Genomic DNA, 22,517 nt, shown 5'->3' with positions numbered 1-22,517 from the left:
ATTTTTTTTACTAAGACCGTTTAATTTTTCTTTAAAACATTAAAAATTAACTATAATTCTAAATTTAAAATTAATTAAAAATTCGAGCTTACTAATAATTCTTTTTTTTTCAACTTTAAGTTATTTCCTTCCTAAAAAAGAGACTAAAAAAACAATAAATGCATAATTTAAAGTAAGAAGAAATCATGAAGCTCCACATATTTCTAAAATTGAGTGCCAAGAACAGTGTTAACGGAATCGTTTAACAATGAAGGCACAAGGAGATATTTACACCACTTGACCTGAAACTATAAACAAAAGGGGAGAAGAAAAAAAAAGTTTCACAGAAGGGGTTAGTTTATTAGTACCAAGCTCTCCACCATATGTGCATCTTGCCGAGATTTCCAAGTGAGATGGCTTCTTTAATGAGGCACTGGACCTGCCCTTCTACGGCTAATGGTAAAGAAGGTCTGGCTCCAACCCCAACCACAATTCCTTCGAGGCGTGCCTTGATATTGCTGATGGCCCGCTGAAATATATGAAATGTTGAAAAGAGTTTAGATAACTTTCTTAACATAAATGCATTAAAATGTCAGATATGCATTATCATCATCAATCAAGAATTCTCCTTATTTTGTTAAATAAATAAGATTAAGTAATTTTGTGTCCATACATGTGTACATGCTTAAACATTTATACAATGTCATAAACAAAATATGAGAAATTGGCTTTAATTACTTCCAAGCAAGTAAATAAAGTATGGATTATAAGAAATGCAAGAACTTTCCGTTTCATCTAAATTGGATGATAAAGAATCAAGGATTTTGAAATAATAGACCAAACCAGGCTATGTAATCAATGGCAAAGAATTCATAGAGAAATATGGATACCCACCTGTGCGTACGGATTTTGAACTTCCACCTTGCTGGATTTGTGTGATTCTGTCCACTCCACCAAGGGATCGTACAAGAAAGTTTCCAAAATGATCAACAACATTTCTCTATTTGTTCTCAGCACTGAAAGGGTAATTTCGCAGGCCTTTAAAAAGACACCCTTGTATCCCGTAATACCAAGACCATCAATCATGTTCTGTACTCCATGGCAAAATATATATTTAAGAAGAAAAACATCTTCAAAATAAATAAAGAAATGCATTTAATTCCTTACCTGGGTTAACCTAAAAGGTACCAACTCAGGCTTTTGGAATTGTAACCCTTTATCAAACAAGCAACTGAAATCAACATGGATGCAGTCACCAGTAGTCGAGTCAAACAGAATGTTCTCGCCATGCCTATCCCCTAGGCCTACAATGTGACCAACCATGGACCACACAGCACAGGTATGTGCATAAGCTACCCTTGCTCGAAACCACGAAGCTGGCTCTGAGAAAGTAGTCAAGAACCATTTGTGGAAAACAGGAGGGAACATAGGGAGGATTTGTGATTTCAACATCACCTCTTCAGATGTCTTGCGTCGGTCATAAATGTTTCTGATTTTAGGATCTGTCCTCCGTTTATCGAATTTCTCACGGGAAAAGTAGAGGTCCTGAAGAATGTGCCAAATCCCACGCGTATGTGGCACCCACTCCACCAGCCCACAATCCTCAGTGAGGGGGGTCACAGCAAAGGTACGGATATATAATTTTCTTTTGCGACTCTCAGGGAATTTGAAAAAGAGACGATTAATCATTGAGGTGAATTCCATCATCCGCGCATCTTTCCGCAAGTCATCATTTGGCTTGCAGAGGAACGGATGGTGAAAACCATCACTTCCAATAAAGACAACCTGCAATTGCAAAATAATACCGTTATAGCAAATATTTACTAAATTGGAATGGACATATTATGAGACGAGCAGCATTTTCCAGTGTTTTTCACATAACGATCAGATAAAAGAATTAGCTATAAACACACCATGCATCATCTCAATGATATTTTGTTAGGTGGACGAAACAGTTCGGGAACAAAATAATGTACTTTTAATTAGAATTTTCCTAGCAGAAACATGCAAAACAGCAGAGCTCAAATTGATAAATCCAGGTTAGTAATCTTAGTGCTCAGCACGCATTATGCAAGAGAAATGTGAATGGACCGATTCATCAACTTAATTTTGAGGTTGTCATTGTTGTTCATCCAGATCAAACTGACTGCTGCATAACTTGCTTTTATTTCAGTTGTGCAGGGGCAAACCAGAAAAATACTCGTACCTTTTTTGGTCGTTGAAGAGAAGAAAGGATTTCAGCCTCGTCTGATATGTCAGATATCATAACACGATTAGATGTTGAAAATACATCAAAACTAGGTGAATCTGCTGAAAGACTAGTGTCATAAATGGGTAAAGTGACAGTAAGAGCCTGCTGGACTGGCAATATGATATCTAGCGGCATCATTCTTTTCAAGGCACTAAATTCAGTTGAGATATCCAATGTTTTCGACTTTGGCTGTCCAGGATGAAAGCACAGCTTAATGAGGTGACCAATCAAGCTATCAAATTGAATAAACAAGTCCCTGTTTTCACTTCCAGTTCTTGCAGCTTGTATGATCTGAGCAGCAGCTTCGCACCTAGCAGCAACTGCTGACTTAGAAACGGCAGCCATCGTCCAAAGAACTTGCTGTGGGTATTTTTGTAGAACCGATGTAATTATGCACTTAACAATGCGAACTATTTCTTTATTTTCATGGCAGATGCGAGAAACCAATTGAGATAGCACAGTTAGCCATTGATATGTCGGTAAATTCTTCAGGCAACCCCGCATAATACCTGAGATCTGAAAGAAAAGACAGATAAATAATTACAAACCAGACTGTAGTGATGTACTAAGTATGGAACAGAAAAATGCGAGTACCTTTACGAAGAGAGCTTGCATAGACTCATCGGTTGAGGAACCATCTCGTTGACATATGCTACCAAATTCAAACCAAAGTGTAAGCAATCTTGGAAGAGCTTCGAACAAGTTTTTGTGCCCATAGTAAAGTCCTTTTGCATAAAACATCAACACAGCAGGTAGATACGACCAACATGCCTTCTCATTAGTAGATGCATTCAAAGAGCTAGTAGCAGTGCGGGAAGCAAGATTATCTTCTTGACGTCTCCTGGCATCAACAAGCAGATCATCAAAATATTTTGCCATGAAAAATAATCCTTGTTCCCACTTGGGTTGCAGTTTCCTCACTGTTACATAATTATTCATAATCTCCTCTTTCTGCTTTTGACCTGTAGAGTGAATCCATTTTGTGTAGAGGAGAATGGTTTTAGCCAGATCGCGGTCCACCTTTGATGCTTGTATATCAACAGCAGTAACTGGATTCGGGATAAAAGCCTGGAGCTCAGCTATGGCTTGATCAGATTTTCCAGTAGACCAAAGGAGTTTAGCTTTCTCCATGTGGACATTTGGAGCACCAGAGGCACATGCATTAAATATTGCATGGTGGGCAGTCTCGTAGTGACCAGCAGAACGACAAAGCTTTGCATACTGAAGCCAGCAGTTTCCCACTTGAGCACTCAAACTATTCGCACTGAAAACTAACCTACGAAGGGCTAACAATGGCTCTCTAGCCCAAAGAGATGGTTGTGTGAACTTTAAACGATTTTCCCAGTGCTTAGTCATTTTTATAAATTTTGGATCATTCAAAGTGAAGGATGTTTCAAGGAATGAACCTTGCCCAAGAAGAGCACTATAATCTTCCAACTCACAAAGCATGTGAAGCTTCACTATGTACGGATATGCACGGACATAAGAATCCATACCAGCGGCTGCCAAGGGACCAAGTAATGCTTGTTTTGATTGTGCAATTCTCTCAGCAACCATGAGCTGATCTTTCTTCATCATGGCCTGTATAATCTTGGCAATCCCCAAATCAAATGAAGCAATGCTCTCAGAGATATTGCCTGCTACATCTTTTTCAGCAGAAGAGAGGTACTCATCCATCAGATCCCATCTGCCTAATCTCCATGCTGCCTGCACACCTTGCATGCTCCATGTCTCCTTATATTGTGGCATTCTAGAGATTAGACCATCTACATGTGTAACCATGGCTTGAAGGTGGCACATGTTAAGCAAGCAATTGAGATAATCTGAATGCCTTTGAACTGAGGAAGGCTCCATCTGCAAAGCCTGTTCACATAACATCAGTACTTCTGCCCAATTTCCTGCTTTTTCATTTATTAGAAGTTGATCTTGCAGTTTTGATGTTTTTCTCAAGTTAGCCAAACCAGAGAGGCCATCAGGCTGATCTAAACCACTATAGATCTCCATCAAAAATGATATGTCTTCATCGGCAAAGGGATAATCTGAATCACTTCTTGTGGTGGGTGAATCAGTGGAACTTGACTTCTCAGGCTTATCAAATCTGATTCTCACAGCAACTGGATTGAATGAACCGGACTTCTCTCGGACATGTGATTCAAAATACATCAGTGCACGAGCATGAGCCTGGCATCTAAAGGAAGCCTTAGCAAGAGTAACTTTTGGAATGGACGCTAGTAGCTCAGATACATTGACCATAGCTTCACTTTTAACTTTAAGCCAAGAGGGAGCAGGTTCTTGTTTAAGATCATCAACCCATTGACCTAGATTATCGAGAAGAGTGAAAACAGCCTGTACGCATAGTTCACTCTGTTCGCCAGCAATTTCATGCAATGTAGCTACACTGTGCCCTAATGCTGCAGCATTAAGCACAGATAAAATTTCCTCAGTTATGCTATGCCTTGCTTCAAGTGTGCCATGACAGACAACATTAAGTACTAAATACGGTAGCAAAAAAGCAGCTGTCTGCATATCATGTTGTACTATTCCTAGGCATGCATTGAAAATACTCGAGTGTGGACCAGTTGTCTTAGCTGTAAGCTTCCTTATCCAAAAGAATATCCATTGCCGGAATGACATTGAAGGGTAATAAACAGGACCAACAAATGTTGAATCACTTACAACAGGAAGTTGAAACCTTGAAGTCAAACATGGTGCAATAATTTCCTTGACATAATTAGAAAATCGATCCCACAACGTTTGACCCCTTATATTAATCTCATTATGCTGGTCAAAACCATATGAAAAAGTAATTTCAGTTGTAAGATCCTCACTTAGTGATGCCTGGCAACCAGCTAGCTTCAGAAGTTCTTGTATAGCCAATGCAGCTGAATCCTGGACAATTGTATCAGAAGCAACTCTGAATGCCCTGGCAAGATGTTTCTGAATTAATTCAAAAATTAAGTCATCATCAGAGCATTCAATTTTAAAGCGCTCAGAAGATATTCCCTTAAATTTAGCTGGGTCTATAGCACCAAGTGCGCCTAAACAATCTCCACAGACTAACTTCAACCGTTGGCCAACTGCTGTCCTTGACTCCTCTGCACAACCTCTTAGTAGTGATGAAATCAAGGATCTTATAACATCCAAATCCACAATAAAATCTCCAGCAATAAGAGCAGTAACTTCCTCTCTTTTCAAATTCAACAGCTTGCTTAACTCACATGCCACCATATATCTTACATTTAGACTTTCATGATTAAGACCATCAACAGCATCTTGCAACTGATCATTCAGAGATGTTGATTCCCTTGCCTCATGTATGACTTTGTTCAGTTCACTAGGCAATTTCAACAACTCTAGAAGATCTATGTATTTTGGGTATATACTGCTGCTTCTTTCAACAGCAGTCAAGAATTCATCGTCATGGAACAACTTTTCTCGTGACTCGAGATCTGAATCATTGATGTAAAATTAAACAAGTTGGTGTTCAGAAATGCAGGTAACTAAACTAGAATTAATAGCCAAAAATCAAATTTGATAATAGCCTTTGTGAATACAATGTTGGCTGAGATGATAATTACAGAAACATGAAAAAGTCATTTGTTGGAGCATTAAAAATGCAATTGTAACATCATAAGCAACATGTTGAAGATATACTACCAAAAAAAAGAAAACATGACTTAAAGATTACAAAAATGAACAAAATTTGGATATAAAATAGCAAATAATAAGGCGAAATATATTGCATAGAAGGTTGTTCTAGATGATAGACGGTCATCCTAATGCCAGATGCTTAGACGGTAGACAAGGGGCCTAGGCAGCCATCGTTATAACAACATTGAAATAGAAAATAGAAGTATGTTAAATTAAGAAAAAACTAATGTTAATTTCATATTTAACAGTTGTATACCTAATAATCTAGCATAACAAATAAACATGCATTAACAAACTCTGGAACTTCTGGTAGCATGTTGCTATGTATCATGGGTATGGGTTAGTAATTTCTTGAACTTTCCAACAACTATCATATCCTCTATCCACAACCTTAACATAGCTTGTTTTGTGTGCCAAACAAAAGAACAAATCATGGTAAACTAAAAATTTTTGTGTGCCTGAATAAAAATGTGAACATAACAAAAAGATCAGTCCAATTAGGCATATTTGTAGCCAAGTGTTATGAAGGACAGTAGTATTTCAGAATGAACAAGGAACAGTATATTCTACCTCAGAGTGTAAGGTTTAAAGTCAGGTGAGCAATGTGTATATTATTTATTGCTTTGTTTCCACATTCCTTGAATTGACTTGTTATGGTTATGTTTTCTTGCTCCTATTTCCTCTGATTAGTTAATCCTTTTGAAATGAATCTTTTTGTGTGTATCTTCTATCATTTCTTAAAATTCGAAAAAGGTGATTTCTTGAAATGTTGTTAAAATTTAACTAAACAACCTGTTATTTGACTGAACTAACGACCTAAAACAATGTCTGCAAAAAGAAATTGTATAAACCTAGCTGGTAATTTCATACAATCCAACACAGAAAATGACAGAACTAGTGCACACCTTGAAGACACAATATGTTGTGAATAGCATGTAAATAGGTTGGCAAAATGGATGCTAGTAAGCTTGAATCCTTTGCCTGTGCAAAAAAAAATAATTAGTTGAGTGTTAATAATGGAGAATGAATAAAAAAATTCACATTCTGATATTCATTTACAAACCTGCTTGCGTGTCCAAGGAATCCATGAAAGATTTTGATGGAAAATGCTAGAGGACAATTTCGATCGTGGGTGAGCAGAAAAGGCAAGGCAAAGGAGACTAAGAGCTGTTATAGTTCTTTCTGGTTTTAGTGGAGAAGCTTCCAAGTTAGCAAGAAATGAACAAATTGAATTCCACAATTCATTTGCAAACTTTTTCTTCTGCTCAATATCCACAAGAAAATTTGAGGTGAACTCTATGTTTGATTCTGCAATCTTTTGAATCTTGAACGTAATAATAGGGTTGATTTCCATTGATCTGTTGCTACTGATTTGCATCAACCCGGATGACTTTAAATAAGCAACAGATGCGCTAGCATCAACTTCACCTTCTAGAGTATCACTGGAAATTAGTATAGAGAGTGCTGCTTGGATACATTGAATCAAGGGTAGATAAGGTATTTCCGAGTACAGCATCTTAACAAGAAGACTAGGTTCCCAAATTTGAGGATGGCAGCTTTTAGCAATTCTTACGTAGGCATTACACAAAGCTAACTGATGAAACCCAAGTGTCACTTAGAGAATCAAAAACGAATAAAAAAACAAAGTTAATTATAAATTTACCTGAAGTTCGCGACTCTCTGTGCTACATATGGATCTAGTGAAAGCATTAATGATCTCACTAGCTGTAGATTCAATAATCTTAGTTGGACAACAAGAATGTAGCAGATGGAGGCAAGCACCCATACAAGAATCATATGTTGTGTTTCTGCAAAGAATTAATGTATCATTAGAGAATTGAACGTACTACTTTCTAAAACAAAAAAAAAAAAAAAATGTGGAACCGCCACATCAGCGGCCCCCCTAGAGCCGGTCCCACGGATATGGAGGGAGGTAAATGCAGGTACACAGGTAGAAAGTGCATAGCGGAGACGTTAACCCCAGGCAGTGACACCCCGGGGATCGACCCTGGACCTTTCAGCCACAGAACCATGCACTCCCCATCTGTGCTACGCCCTGGGGACTACTACTTTCTAAAACAAGAAGTGTAGCAAGATAGAGCTTGCAATTGTCTCAAACAAACAAGACAGCAAGCTTCTGCTAAATCAAGGCTTTCTATATAGAATTGTTCACTAAACTATCCCCTTGGTAATTATATGATTTATATCTAAGGAGAGAAAAAAAAATTGAGATCATCATCAATGGTTAATGAGCAAGCTATTTCAAGTTCTTACAAAAAACTCTCCTGCACTACTAAACTACTATCCACATTAGCATTTAACTAGTTGACAAGGATTGAATGACCATTAACATATTCTTGGCTTCTTGCAGATGTGCTATATTTTTTTCTCAACTTCTTGTTCAATTACAGTACTAATCTCCTCCAAGTTTTTTACATTTGTTAACTATCAAGTCTTTATAAACCCCATGTAGAAAAGTTAAATAATCTCACAACCTAGCTTGTGGGATTAATGAGAAGAATGAAATTAAACTATATGTCAAGATCAAGCACTACTTTGTATGCAAAAATGGAGAGAGTGTATTTTGTAGATAAGAATGACTACTTTTTGACATTATTTTTGTGCATATTTATCAATTTGTTGTCATTTCTAAAAATAATAACAAGTAGAAATAAAATAACCAAAAGACTGAACAAAATACAATAATAATAACAACTAAGTCTTTATCCCACTAGGTGGGGTGAGCTAAAAGACAAAAAATTCGACCCTACTTGTGCAGGCAGTGCCACAATGTGACTCAAGGGGGTCAGCGGGGCCCACCCAATTGAGTTACGTTGGAGGACTGCCTGTACAGGCAAGGTTGAATCTTCCCTAAAAGACTGAGTATGACATCAAACATAAAGTGCATACCTGAATGCAGACTTATTTTCATCAAAACACAATATGCATGCTATTGAACGAATTACATATTCAACTGGTATAATATCCGCATTGATCACCTTTGTTGTTATTCGTGCAAAATCAAAACAAGCCTGTTTGCAAAAAAAAAAAAACAAATCACCATAGCATACAAAATGTAAATTCATCAGCATGTTCTTGAGAAATTAACCAACATACCATATGCAGAGTTGCATCCTCGTAGCCCAGTAAAAAAGAGCAGACTGAATGAACAAAAGAAGCATTAAAAAGACCTTCCATATTGAGCGTCCCTTCCATCAAACACTTGTTAATAAGCCTAATTGTCCATGCAGCAAATGGTTGCCATCTCTCTTTGTCAGTGAGGACAATCAATACACCCGGACCATCCAGAGGTCGGCAACAAACTGGAAGCTCACTAAACGTCACAGGGCAGTCTGATATCAAAGCAAAGGACTCGCTGAAACACTTAAGCGAAACTCTATCTGAGGTTGTTGAAATGTATGGAACATCTGTGAACAGAAGCCAGTTATGAAATAGAGAATGAAATTGGAAAAACAGTAGATGGTAACGCTTCTAATAACCAAACTGTACCTCTAATGACGTCCAAAAAGAATTGGCGATAGACTTTAGGCTCACCAATCCGGAGTAGCGCAAGAAGAGAATCGATTGTCTCGAACACGACTCCATGGCGGAAACTACAGGGACGAAAATGATTAGTTATGCTCATTGGAAATGTTTTCACATATAGAGTTGGAAATGCTACCTGAAAGAAGGTTCCGTGAGGAATGGAAGGAGACGGCCGACTACAGGAAGTATGCCAGCAGCTCGACCGTGGAAGAAGACACCGGGATAGTTCTGGGCCGTGAATGAAAGCAGATTGAGAACAGCTGTAACTTCCCTCTCGTTACTGATTAAAGGGATGATATAAGCTTGCAGAAGATCGGGTAAGACGCCGCTTAACTTGGCCTCTACAGATTCCTGGCCGTGGGAGGATGACGTCGCGATGGAGGCTGATCGGGAGGTGGAGATAAACTCCCTCAACTCGCGGATGAGGCTGGAAATGTTGGCCATAAACTCCCTCAACTCCGTATCACACGGTGAAAAACTCACTCAACTTAATAAGGAACAAATCAAGAGAACCCTGATCCTGTGTTCACCCACCATTTATGCCTGTGTTCTTTAAACAAAAGCATTGTCAACAATGCTTTAAGAGAAGATGATTCTCAGAAAGAAAACTTTACCAGAATCACTGGTTCAAAAGCCAGTTTGTATTGTACAACATAGCTTAGAAGGCATAAGATAACACAATTCTGTGGAAATCCATCTTATGTTGTATCAACATGTGAATAAATTAAAAGTGCTTCAGAGGATGGGACTCTTCAGGCCTGGGAAGAATACATGTGGCTATGGAAATGCAAACCAGGGTCTGAGGAAAAGTTACTGCCTTACACATGCTAGGGCCAGGTCACTAGCAACCATGCTTTATTTTGATCTAATTGATTGGTTTATGTTGTAACAACTCTGGAGTAGCACTCATGTGGCTATGGAAATGCAAAGCAGGGTCTGAGGAAAAGTTACTGCCCTTACACATGCTCGGGCCAGGTCACTAGCAACCATGCTTTATTTTGATCTAATTAATTGGTTTATGTTGTAACAATTCTGGAGTAGCACTAGTGGTATGTGACCTATATCCAGTTTCAATACGAGAATCCATTGAGCAAACATACTTAGTTCATTCCTATTGATTTTTTTTTTAAAAAAAAAAGAAAGAGTTTGAAATGCTTCAGAGGAGCTAGAGTAAAGAACGTGAGCAACAGAAAGTGACAGGATATGAGAAATGAAGGCAATGTGCTCTGCATGAAAGACCTGATAACATATGCTCTCAAAATCAGGCTGTGTAAACTTAAAAGAAACATTTATGGAGACAGTATATCTTCTGTAACCTAAACAAATCCTCTGAGCTAGACCCATGTGAAACTTTTCTTTTGTCCATTATCTTTGAGGAGTTTTAATCAGGACTGTGGATATGTACGTTTGTGATAAAATAATTGCCATACTCTCCCAGATGTAGTTTCGTACTAGGTTAAGAAAAATCTTTGGTAGTGTTCGTATTTCAAGCAAACATTTAATAGTGCACCCCATTCCCATAGAATGGGAAATTGTTCTGGAAAGCCTATAAACTGGACTACCAGAAGACTTTCAATATTTAAGAAGCAATGCTATTATTTGAAGTTCCTACAGAATTTATGTTATAAAGTCAATTGGCATAATTAAAGCCCAAGGTAAAAAAAAGGGATCATGTCAGCTGCCACAAAAAGGTACACACAAAAACCAAATACAAGAAGAAAACTTATCCTACGTAATAATATAATTAAGAGCTAATCAAGACATACTAAATAAGAAACCAGGAAAAAATGCTCAAAGAATAACCAATTTCATCAGTGTGCAAGCTCAATGACCATAGTATATTTTGGATCCATAATACACCTGCACAAACGTGGAAATTGATAAAAGGGGTTTCTCTCCAACCTTTGCTTTCTAGCCTGTCGAACAGTACAGATATAAATGCATGACAAACCCTCATACCACATTAACTATGAAAATGAAGTAGAGAAAAACTCTCACGTATCGGCACTCGGGAGACCGAGACGCGGAGACGGAGACGGAGACGGAGACGGAGACGAAGGCGGCGACTTCTCAGTCCTGGAGTCACTGAGTAATAGGGCATTAATATATGTCACCATTTTATATGGAATAATAAGTATAACGTTAATATTAATATTAATTATTTATATGTCTCATTATCCATTTATTATCTTTATTCTTTATATTTAAAATTTATTATTATTATTTTTATATATATAATTCGTTCTCAACCGTGTCAAAAAATTAAACGTTATTATTGTGGGGTATTATAATACTCATCTACTTTGATTTCTAACCTCATTTGAGTATTATAACCCCTAAACCCAATATTAATAACGATAAACTGTCCTTTACATAATTTAAACTTTATCTCAGTCCTCATGTTAGATAATATTTATTCTCACTCTCTAACCAAATATATTTAATACCAACTTAGTTATACTTATACATAAAAAAAATATAAAAGAAAATATAATTCTTTCTAAATTCAACATCATTTAAAAAAATTTGATATATTTCATTCAATTGAACACGACTCCTTTTACACCTGATCAATAAATTGGGAGTCATACCAATCGATTAGCTTAGATCGAATCGATTGACCCAATCAATTCAGGCTAAGCTAATCAATTTAGCCTAATTAATATGATTCTCAATTGATTGTTCATGTAAAAAAAGAATCATACTCAATTTGATAAAAAAATATATTAAATTCTAATTTAAATGTGCTACATGTAAAAAGAATTATATTTTATTTTAAATTTTTGTATCTATAAAAATGAAGAAGAATTAGATAAATATATTGGCCAGTTGCATGACCATGGATGCCCTAATATGGTAATTGTAATATTCATGTTTATGAACGCTATTATAAACTATATTATTTTATAAAAACTTTATAGCATATTAAATATAAAAAAAATAGAAAATAAAATATATAGAGGTGAGAAGGAACTGATAATAAATTAAAAAAAATACCTTTTAAACTATTCTAATTAAAAAATAGTGTCCTTTTTATTTTTTTATTTTTTTAAATTATAAATTTTGATTATTAAATTAGTTTTGAACTATTAAAATAGTATATATTATCATTAAATTTTAGCAACTACATTTTATTTAATATAAATATATATATATATATATATATATATATATATATTAAATAAATTAAAATAGAAGTAAATTGCGGATCCATTAAATCATGTTATGTCTATTACGAACGCAACACAATATAAAGATAAGTTTGCTAAGCGTGATCAATTTTTATCGGGTTAAATGGGGGTCATAAATGTCCAAGTTTGCTTTAGCTGTGAAACTCAACTACATGTTCTCCACGCCTCATTTCAAAGCTTTAGCTGTGAAATCAAAAATTAAATAATAATAATAAATAAACAACCTTAAAATTATATAATAAATAATAATATTATTATATATTAACAAGCTCACACATGACTATGTCATGATCTATTTTTTTTTCAACTTAGAATGTAAAAAGATTGTTCGTGTCTTTATAATCTATATTAATTAAGTTAATTAATTTGGACTGTACGAGAATATCAAATCTTAAACATTTCTTCATTAATCTCTTTCGTCGATATGTATAAACTTCGTAAGTGTATTAAGTTATAGATCTATTAGATAAGCTAAGACTAGTAGATAAATTAGACTAAGTAAACCGTAAAAAAATTAATAAACTCAATTAGCTTTGTGATGATCAGTTTGATCCTACAAAATTTTTTCATCAGCCACTAGAATAAATCAGAAAAGACTTATGGCAGATCGTCTAAAAGTTCAGTATTCATTAATTACACATCTTATTAAAAAATATATCAATAAATATATTATAATCAAGGATCAAACCCTAGGCTAACTAAACCGAGTAGACAAAATAAGAATTTAATTATCACGGAGACCATCTTTTAAAAAATGGTTACGTCTTATCCATTTCAATATTTAATACTAATTATTTTTATTTCAAATTTTTTTAAAAAAAAGTATATATATTTTGTTTTTTGTCACAACTAGCTCATCTACTACATCAATTATATGTATTTAAAAAAAAAATTGGAAAATAAAAAATTGTAATTAATTGATCTAAAATCATGTATTTAAATTGATGGATGAGCGTACAAGCCAGCCACCACGTCATGTTAAATTTCAATTCTCACATTTTTTTTAAAAAAATATTTTTTAATTTAAAATTTAAACAAATCAATTTATTATTATTATTATTATTATTATTATTATTATTATTATTATTATTCCAACACAGCCATTGAATTCGCTTGAAGACTTATATTGATAATGTTGATCATCTATAGAGACAATTAAGTTCTAACCTATAACTTGCACTCCGAACTCTTTATCGTGTAATATCCCTCGTCCACTCGAATTCATCTAAGGGTAATAAAAGGTAGAATTTGTTATACCAATAGTTCCATGATTATATGAGGAGGTAATTAGGGGACTGTAGTTGGTGGAGAGGATTTTTTTTACTAGGCTCGAATTGACTTAAAAGGCTTATAGTTACATTGATCATCTATAAAAGCAATAGTGAACATGGACCTTATGCCTTATAATTGTATTGGATTTGCCATTGTACAGGTAGGTTTCATCAAAACAATCGAGAACACAGACTCTCATCCAATATACCTCACTCATCTCGTCTATTTCATTATTCTATGTGAGTCAAGATCTAAGCTTTGATCGAGCCAAACCATACACATGAACACTCAAATACCTTATTATTATTTTTAGCATTATTTTTTAGAAAATATATATAAAAATATTAGCGGAAAAAGAAATTATTCATAATTTAATGGTGCCAAGTAAGCTCCTCATCAGCCTATTTATCTTTTTCTTTTTCTTTAACTGAGAGATTCATATATTTAATATTATTATGAGATTGGATCATAACAAAAATGTCATTTTCTCTTAATAAAAATATATTATAAATTAGAAGTCAACTGAAGAATTTTTGAACTGGTAAGAATTTCTAATCCAATGGAATTCGATTTGGCTGAACTAGATTTTATTTATTTATTTTTAATTATATAATATTAAATATTTTTATTTAAGAATTATAGTTTTATTTTTTGAGAATTAAGGGAAGGGGAAAAAAAACGTTTGTTTTTGGGTGCTATATAATAGAACAGAGAGGAGAACGAGTGAAGCAGAAAAAGAAATCGTTCCTTTCCTGTTGATGCATCTGAAGAAGGATTGCGAGTAGAGAGATCTTCGATCGGTAGGCAATAGATTGGATATTTTTTTCTGTGATAGTTCATTTCGCGGCCATTCGCTAGCTTCCGTACCCATGAATCGCTATGAAATCCCGGAGTCCGTGAAAGGAGGAACAGGAAGGTTGAGGAAGCGGCGGCTTCTCCGGCGGGAGGTCAGGAGGAGGCTTTCCGGCTGCATTGCGCGTGAGAAGGAAGCAAGGAGCATTCCCGCCGCCCTCCATCGGTAGATTTCGGCTCGGATGCCCTCTTTCGCCGGTCGTGATTTACGTTTTCCCTCTATTTGCGCAAGGATTTTGAGATCTTTGCTTTTTACTCGGTAGGTTTCCGCGTAGGGTTTTCGATCTTTGTCGGGCGTAAGGAAACTGCTGTTAGGGTTTATTTCATTGGTTTGGGCATTTCCTACTTGTGGACGTTTCCTAATGAGATTTGTCAGAATTTTCTTCTCATGCTGTAACGAGTATCTGATATCGCTCGAAGAAGTTGAGATCTCTCTACATTTTCTAGTGAAACTCTTTTTTTGTGATATGAAACGCAGTTTTGAATTTTGCCTCGTAGATAGTCAATTTTGAAGGTCAACTAATGAAAGTTGACCTAGATAGTCAATTTTTAATAAATTATGCTTCTAAGTTTAACATAAATTTTTTTATTTTTCATTTTAAAAAAATATTTTTTATTTTTTAAATTTGACTAATAAAGAAATGAACTTGGGTACATACGTGACCTAGAAATTAATTTTTTTACAATGTATAAATTGTCCTTTTAAATGTTACTAATAAAATTAAATGATTCTTATAATATTTTATAAAAAATATTATTTATTTTTAAAATATATTAAAGTTTTAAAAAAATCAGACAATTTGATATGAAAGAAAAGTAGGACTGTAAATGAACTATGGTGAATAAGTTTGGTATTCGACTTGGTAAGAACTTATTTATGTTCGTTCAATATACACAAGACTAATTAAACAAATAAGCTTGAACAGCTCGTTAAGTTAAACAAACAAGCTTCAACACAGATGTGTTCAGCTCGTTAACGCTCATAAAGACATGAACAACGTTCGTGAATAATATTTGTGAACAGTGTTCATGAATAATGTTCACGAACTATATTCATTAATAAAACTCTTTTAAATATATTAAATAAATAATAAAATAAAATAAACAAATAAGTTTGAATTATCAAGTTTAATAACTAATCAAACAATTAAAAGTTTCAAACAATCAAACAAGCTTGAATTGAGAGCTTGATAACTTATAAACGAACCAAGCTCAAGCTAAGCTTAAGCCAAGCTCAAACCAAGCTCAAGCCAAGCTTGAATTGAGAGTTCGATAACTTCTAAATAAGCCAAGCTTCAAACAAACTCAAGCTTATAAAAAATAAACCATGCCAAGTTTGAATAGCCAGTTCAAAAGCTCGATTCATTTTAAGCTCGGTTTGGCTCGGTTCGATTACCTTATCAAACAAGCTTGAACACCCCAAATCTTGGCTTAGTTCGGCTCGGCTCATTTACAGCCCTAAAGAAAAGGACTCTCTAAAACACTTGAACGAAACTCTGGTTGCTCTTGAAGTTGATGAAATGTATAGCACATCTATGAACAGAAGCTCGTTATGGAATAGAGAATGAAATTCGGTGGGAGAGGGGGAGAAAACTAGTAGAGGAGAATGTTTTTAATGGGGGTAAGTTTTCGATTAAAATTTAAACAAATTTAACCGAATTAATCAAATTGATCCTAATCAATTTTTTCAAAAAAAAAAAATAATAAACCTATCGATTTTTTAAAAAAAATCGAACAAATTGAACCGAGAAATATCAGTTAATTTGGTCGAAAATCGAATTAATCGATTTTTTTTAAAGTTATTTTTTAAAAATAAAATTTAATTTCGATCTTCAAAAATAATGTCTATAAATTCAATTTGTCCAAAAATTTAGTTAATTTGTTCTATTAGTTTAGTTGAATAAGACATTTTAAAATCGAACTAAATTAAATGAAATAATTAATTTTTCAGAGAAAAAAAACTGAATTTCTGAATAAATCGAACCGAATTTTAATAGTTTGTTCGATTTAATCGAATTTTCTCACCCTTATTTCTAATAACAAAATTGTATCTTGAACAACGTCCATGATATCCGAAAAATAACTGACGATACACTTTGGGCTCTCTAGTCCGGAGTAGCGATAAAAGATAAGTGATGGTCTCGAAGACGACTCCATGGCGAAATCTATGGAAATGGGAACGAAAACTATTAGTTATTTGATGCATTAGAAGTGTTTTCAAATCTAGGGTTAGAATCCCTACAAGAAGGAAGGTTCTATACGGAATGTGACGAAACTTAATAATGAAAATGAGAAAATGAGGAATATAATTTTCTATATGTTTATTACATATAACATTTTCATTCATACAAATTTACACATGTTAATTAAGGAAGATATCCTTAATTAATTATGATTGATTACAAATATAATCTATTTCCATATATACACTAATATGAGATCCTTAATTAATTATGATTGATTATAATCATAATCTATTTGCATATATATACTAATACTCTCCCTCAACCTCAAGGTGGAAAATCATTGGACAACTTGAGGTTGTGGACAAGAATTTGAAATCGCCGAGGTGGATGAGATTTGGTGAAAATGTCTACTATCTGAACTTGTGATAATATGGGAATCAATTGTAGAGTACCATAAGTGGTATGATGTCGTACTAGATAACAATCAATCTCAATATGTTTTGTGCATTCATGAAAGGCATTATTGTACGTAATATGCATACCACTGTTATTATCACAGAAGAGTGGGGCAGCAGAAGACAAACAATGAAAGAAACGCCTATATCTTGAAGTAACCATCATAGTCATGGAAGCTTAGAGGTAGTGTCTGCAAGGGCTCGATATTCTGCTTTGGTATTGGAGCGAGACACAACAATTTGTTTCTTGCTACACCATGAAATGAGAGATGTTCCAAGAAAGAAACAATATTCAGTGGTGGATTGGCGATTAGTTGGGTCACCCTCCCAATCAACATCAGAATATGCTCGCAACTCCAATGCAGGTGAACGAGAAAAGTGTAGCCCATGAAATAAAGTTTCCCAAATGTATCGTAATATGCGAAGAACTGCTAAAAAATGAGTGGTATGAGGGGCTGACATGAACTGACTCACAATATGAATGGCATAGGCAATATCTGGCCGAGAGACAGTGAGATATATAAGGCTTCCAACTAATCGTTGATAAATCGTACCATCACTGAGAGGAGTACCATCAGTAGTGGACAAATGCTCAGTAGAGTCAAATGGTGTACTAGCAATTTTTGTGTCAGTGATGCCAACCCGAGATATGAGATTTGTGGCGTACTTTGCTTGTGACAAGTAATAACTTGATGCATCAGAGGATACTTCAATGCCCAAAAAATAATTTAAATTTCCAAGATCTTTCATTTCAAACTGCCGATGAAGAAAGGATTTGAGATCATTGATGTCATTTGCTCATCGCCAGTGATTATCATATCATCCATATATAGTAAAAGTAGAGTACTCCCTTGATCTATTTTACGTAAGAACAAGGCATGATCATAGAGGAGCTAGACTAGAAGCTGAAATACCCAATAGTAGAGCTAAATTTGGTAAACCATGCTCGGGGAGCATGTTTGAGACCATATAGTGCTTTGTGAAGTTTGCAAACTTTATTAGGAGGTTAATTAGAGCCAAGTGGAGGTTACATATATACTTCCTCTGTTAAATCATCATTAAGGAATGCATTTTTAACTTTCATTTGAAATAATGACCAACTTTTGCTAGCAGCCATTACAATAAGGTTACGACTAAAATCAAGCAGACAACAGATGCAAATGTCTCCTCATACTCAATGTCATATTCTTGAGTATAGCTCTTAGCAACAAGTTTGACTTTATATAAGACAATTGAACCATCAACTTGAGTCTTGATTTTAAAGACTCATTTGCGACTAATAATAGATTTATTGGAAGGTTTATCAACTAAGTCCCAAGTATTTGTTTTGGTAAGTGTCTACAATTCTTTCATCATTGCTTATTGCCATAGAGGGTTAGAACTAGCCTCACGAAAAGTGCGAGGCTCATAAAGAGAGACAATAGCTGAGTAAACATGAAAATCATGAAGAAGAACAAAGGGTTGACTTACATGGTTAGTATGATGAATAGGTAGAGGAGTGTTTGATAAGGGGGGATCAGATGGAATGTGCTAGAACCTCAGTTGGAGAATGTTCCAAGGTAGAAGGCTCGCGTGAGGTTGAGCTATCTAAACTGTTAGATGATCTTGCAAAAGAGATGTCAGAGAATAAAGAAATAGTAGGAACATAAAAGAATTGTTGAGGGGGTTCATGGACGTGAAATTTGGAGAGAATTAAGAACGTCTTATGTTCCTAGAAGGTTACATGACGATATATATGAAGTCTTTGAGACAGTAGATCCCAACATCTATACCCTTTGTGTTCAATGTCATACCCTAGGAAACAACATAATCGGATTTGAGGTTCTAATTTTGTGTACTCATGATGTTGCAATAGTACAAAACAAGCACAACCAAAGACTTTGAGAGTATGATAATTAAGGGCTCTATTAAAAAAAGCTCAAAGGGAGAGATATTACATATGATGGGAGAAGGGATACAATTGATAATATAAACGATTGTAAATGATGCTTCCCCCAAAAAGTTTCAGGACAAGAGGAAGAAATGAGAAGGACTCGAACAACATTGAGGATGTGTCTGTGTTTGTGTTCTGCCCGACCATTTTGTTGAGAGATTCTAGGATAAAATCTTTGAATAATGGTTCCATGATGTGCTAGAAACTAAGTTAATTTTGAATCTCTGTATTCCATGGCATTATCAGTGCGTAATATTTTGATTTTAGTGGAAAACTGAGTTTGAATCATGTTGGCAAAACGAATGTATATAGAGGACAATTTAGACCTATTACACATCAAATAAATCCATGTGTAATAAGAAACTCATTAATAAATATCACATAATATTTCAAACCACCTATAGTGTCATGTGGCATAGGACCCCATATATTGGAATAAATCATATCAAACATAGCTAAAGAAATAGAATCATTTGGCAAAAAAGGTAAGACATGACCTTTCGATAATTGACAAGAAACACAATCAAAATTATCTTTTTTAACATAGCCCAGAGAATCACTAGAAATTAAAGATTCCAAATGGTCAATAGGTCGATGACCTAGACGAGAATGCTAAATTTGAGAGGTGACGGCTCTAACAAAGGTTTGTGATGGAAGGTTTAGAGAAGTCAGTTCAAACAACCACCCAACCTTACACCCTGTTCCAAGGATCTTGCCTGTCTGTGGATCCTGCACATTATAACCATTACTTGAAAATGATAAGTCAAAGCCAAAGCCACATACTTTATTTGATTGCTTAGAAGGAATTAGAGAGGAGAAGTTTATTAATTAACACAGCCTATCTTGAATTTAACAAAGTTAATTATAAATTTACCTCAAGTTCACGGCTCTCTGTGTCACATATGGATCTAGAGAAAGCATTAATAATCTCACTAACTGCAGATTCAATAATCTTTAGCTAGACAAGAAGAATGTAGCAAATGGAGGCAAGCACCCATACAAGAGTCATATGTTGTGTTTCTTCAAAGAATTAGTGCATCATTAGAAAGTTGAACGTAGTACTTTCTAAAAGAAGTGTGGCAACATAGAGTTTGCAGTTGTCTCAAACAAACAAGACAGCAAGCTTTTACTAACTTTCTATTATCTAAGGAGAGAAAAAAAAGAGTTTTGAGATCATCATCAATGGTTAATGAGCGAGCTATTTCAAGGTCTTACAAAAAAACTCTCCAACATTACTAGACTACTAACCACATTAACATCTAACTAGTTGATAAGGATTGAATGACTATTAACATATTCTTGCATATGTGCTACTTTATTTTTTTTTCTCAACTTGTTCAATTACAGTACAAATCTCCTCCAAGTTTCTTACATTTGTTAAATATCAAATTTTTATATCCTCAATGTAGAATAATTAAATAATCTCACAAAGTAGCTTGTGGGATTAATGAGAAGAATGGTATTAAACTTATGTCAAGATCAAAAGGAGATAGTGTAAAATATCATTTTGTAGATAAGAATGACTACCTTTCGGCATTATTTTTGTGTATATTTATCAATTTGTTACCATTTCTAAAAATAATAACAAGTATAAATAAAATATCTAAAAGACTAAATAAAATACAATAACAACAACAACAAGTTTTATTCCATTAAGTGGGGTGGGTTAAAAGTCTGATAAAGAAATCAAACATAAAATTCATACCTGAGCAAACTTATTTTCATCAAAACATAGTACGCACACACTATTAACAAATTACATTTTCAATAGGTATAATATCTACATCGATCACCTTAGTTGTTATTCATGCAAAGTCAAAAAGTCTATTTGTAAAAAAAACAAATCACCATAGGATACAAAATGCAAGTTCATCAGCATGTTCTTGAGAAATTAACTTCAGCAATACCAACATACCATATGTAGAGTTGCATCCTGATAGCACAGTAAAAATAAACAAACTGAATAAACAAAAGAAACATTAATAAGTCCTTCCATATGGAGCATCCCTTCCATCAGACACTTGTTAATAAGTCTGATTGTCCATGTAGTAAATGGTTGTCATCTTTTGTCAGTGAGAACAATTAGTACACATGGGTCATCCAGAGGTCGGCAATAAACCGGAAGCTCACTAATCATAGTCTAATATCAAAGAAAAAGATTCAATGAAACACTTCAACTAAGCTCTTGTAGGGGATAGATGGCCGGCTAGAAGATCCCTCAATCCGTCGGTGGATTAATCTCGATAAACTCCAGCTAGCTCAAACCTCCTTGTGGGTGGAGAAACCTCGCCACAAACTCACCAAGACCTCTTGGTCATAAGGGAAACCTTGAGCACTAGTAGACTACTAATTAGACTTTAACCAAATCCAATTTCGTCAACTATAACCAAGCTCCCAAACATTGGTTATATAGGCCGTGGGTTGGAAAACCCCGGCCTACCAGTCGACTGTCAAAACCATCAGTCGACTGTCCTTTGTGGAAATTTGACCGTTACAACCCAACGGCTCGATATCAGTCGACTGATCAGTCGATTGCTCCATGCTAATCGAGCGAACAGAAGCATTCTGTTCGCTCCCAGTTGATTACCCGGTCGATTACACCAGTCAAATGATGAAAACACTAGTTGACTACTACAGTAACTGCTACAGTAACTGCTACAGTACCTGCTATAGTAAAACCCTAAACCTAGGATTTTACCCTGAGTACAATCTCTCATGCACTCGTACCCTCACGACTCACTTGACCCTTCATTGCAGCCTTGACCTCTAGCCTTCAAACCTACTTCCTTTGACTCTCATCCCTCGGATGCATCTAAGCCCGCGGCTCGTCCCTAATGTCATCCTTCGCGTATACCTCGAAGTCGCTTCCCTTGGCCCTTGTTCTTGCTGCCTTATCCACGGTCCCTTGGATGCTCCATCCTTCACCGGACCTGAAGCCATTAAGCTGAGTCATATGCGTATCCTGCAAACCTGCACACTCATATACACATATCAAATAACAAAGGTGAATCTAACTTAAACCCTTTGTCCCAATGCCAAAATACATAGTCACACGGACCATTGGGATTGTTCCAACAACTCTATCTAAGGTTGCTCTTGAAGTTGATGGAATGTATAGAACATTTATGAATAAAAGTCATTAAAGAATAGAGAATAAAATTAGGTGAAGCAAATTATGGAATAGAGAATGAAATTAGGGTA

General features: G+C 35.1%; 1 protein-coding gene across 1 annotated transcript; it reads right to left on the bottom strand.

Annotated features, from left to right (window-relative positions):
* Nucleotides 1–199: 199 nt before the first annotated feature.
* On the bottom strand, nt 200–9,958 carry LOC122044226 (serine/threonine-protein kinase ATR-like). The gene is made up of 12 exons (XM_042604752.1): nt 9,564–9,958; nt 9,392–9,495; nt 8,999–9,309; nt 8,792–8,913; nt 7,545–7,689; nt 6,945–7,475; nt 6,787–6,862; nt 2,825–5,679; nt 2,186–2,746; nt 1,147–1,764; nt 874–1,068; nt 200–508 (listed from the first exon to the last, which is right to left on the bottom strand). The coding sequence occupies exons 1-12, from the start codon at nt 9,869–9,871 to the stop codon at nt 341–343; spliced, it is 5,994 nt and encodes a 1,997-aa protein (XP_042460686.1). The 5' UTR covers nt 9,872–9,958; the 3' UTR covers nt 200–340.
* Between the last annotated feature and the right edge of the window lie 12,559 nt (nt 9,959–22,517).

Source organism: Zingiber officinale, chromosome 2A (genome assembly GCF_018446385.1).
Source record: "Zingiber officinale cultivar Zhangliang chromosome 2A, Zo_v1.1, whole genome shotgun sequence".
NCBI classification, from domain to species: domain Eukaryota; kingdom Viridiplantae; phylum Streptophyta; class Magnoliopsida; order Zingiberales; family Zingiberaceae; genus Zingiber; species Zingiber officinale.
Note: the sequence above shows the minus strand (reverse complement) of the source record. Positions and strands in the feature narration are given on the sequence as shown.

Coding starts and splice junctions, on each gene's coding strand:
- LOC122044226 (XM_042604752.1), bottom strand. CDS start 9,871: ATGGCCAACATTTCCAGCCTCATCCGCGAGTTGAGGGAGTTTATCTCC. Junction 8,914..8,998: donor AGGATGCAACTCTGCATATG/GTATGTTGGTTA, acceptor TTTTGCAAACAG/GCTTGTTTTGATTTTGCACG. Junction 509..873: donor TTCAAAATCCGTACGCACAG/GTGGGTATCCAT, acceptor CATATATTTCAG/CGGGCCATCAGCAATATCAA.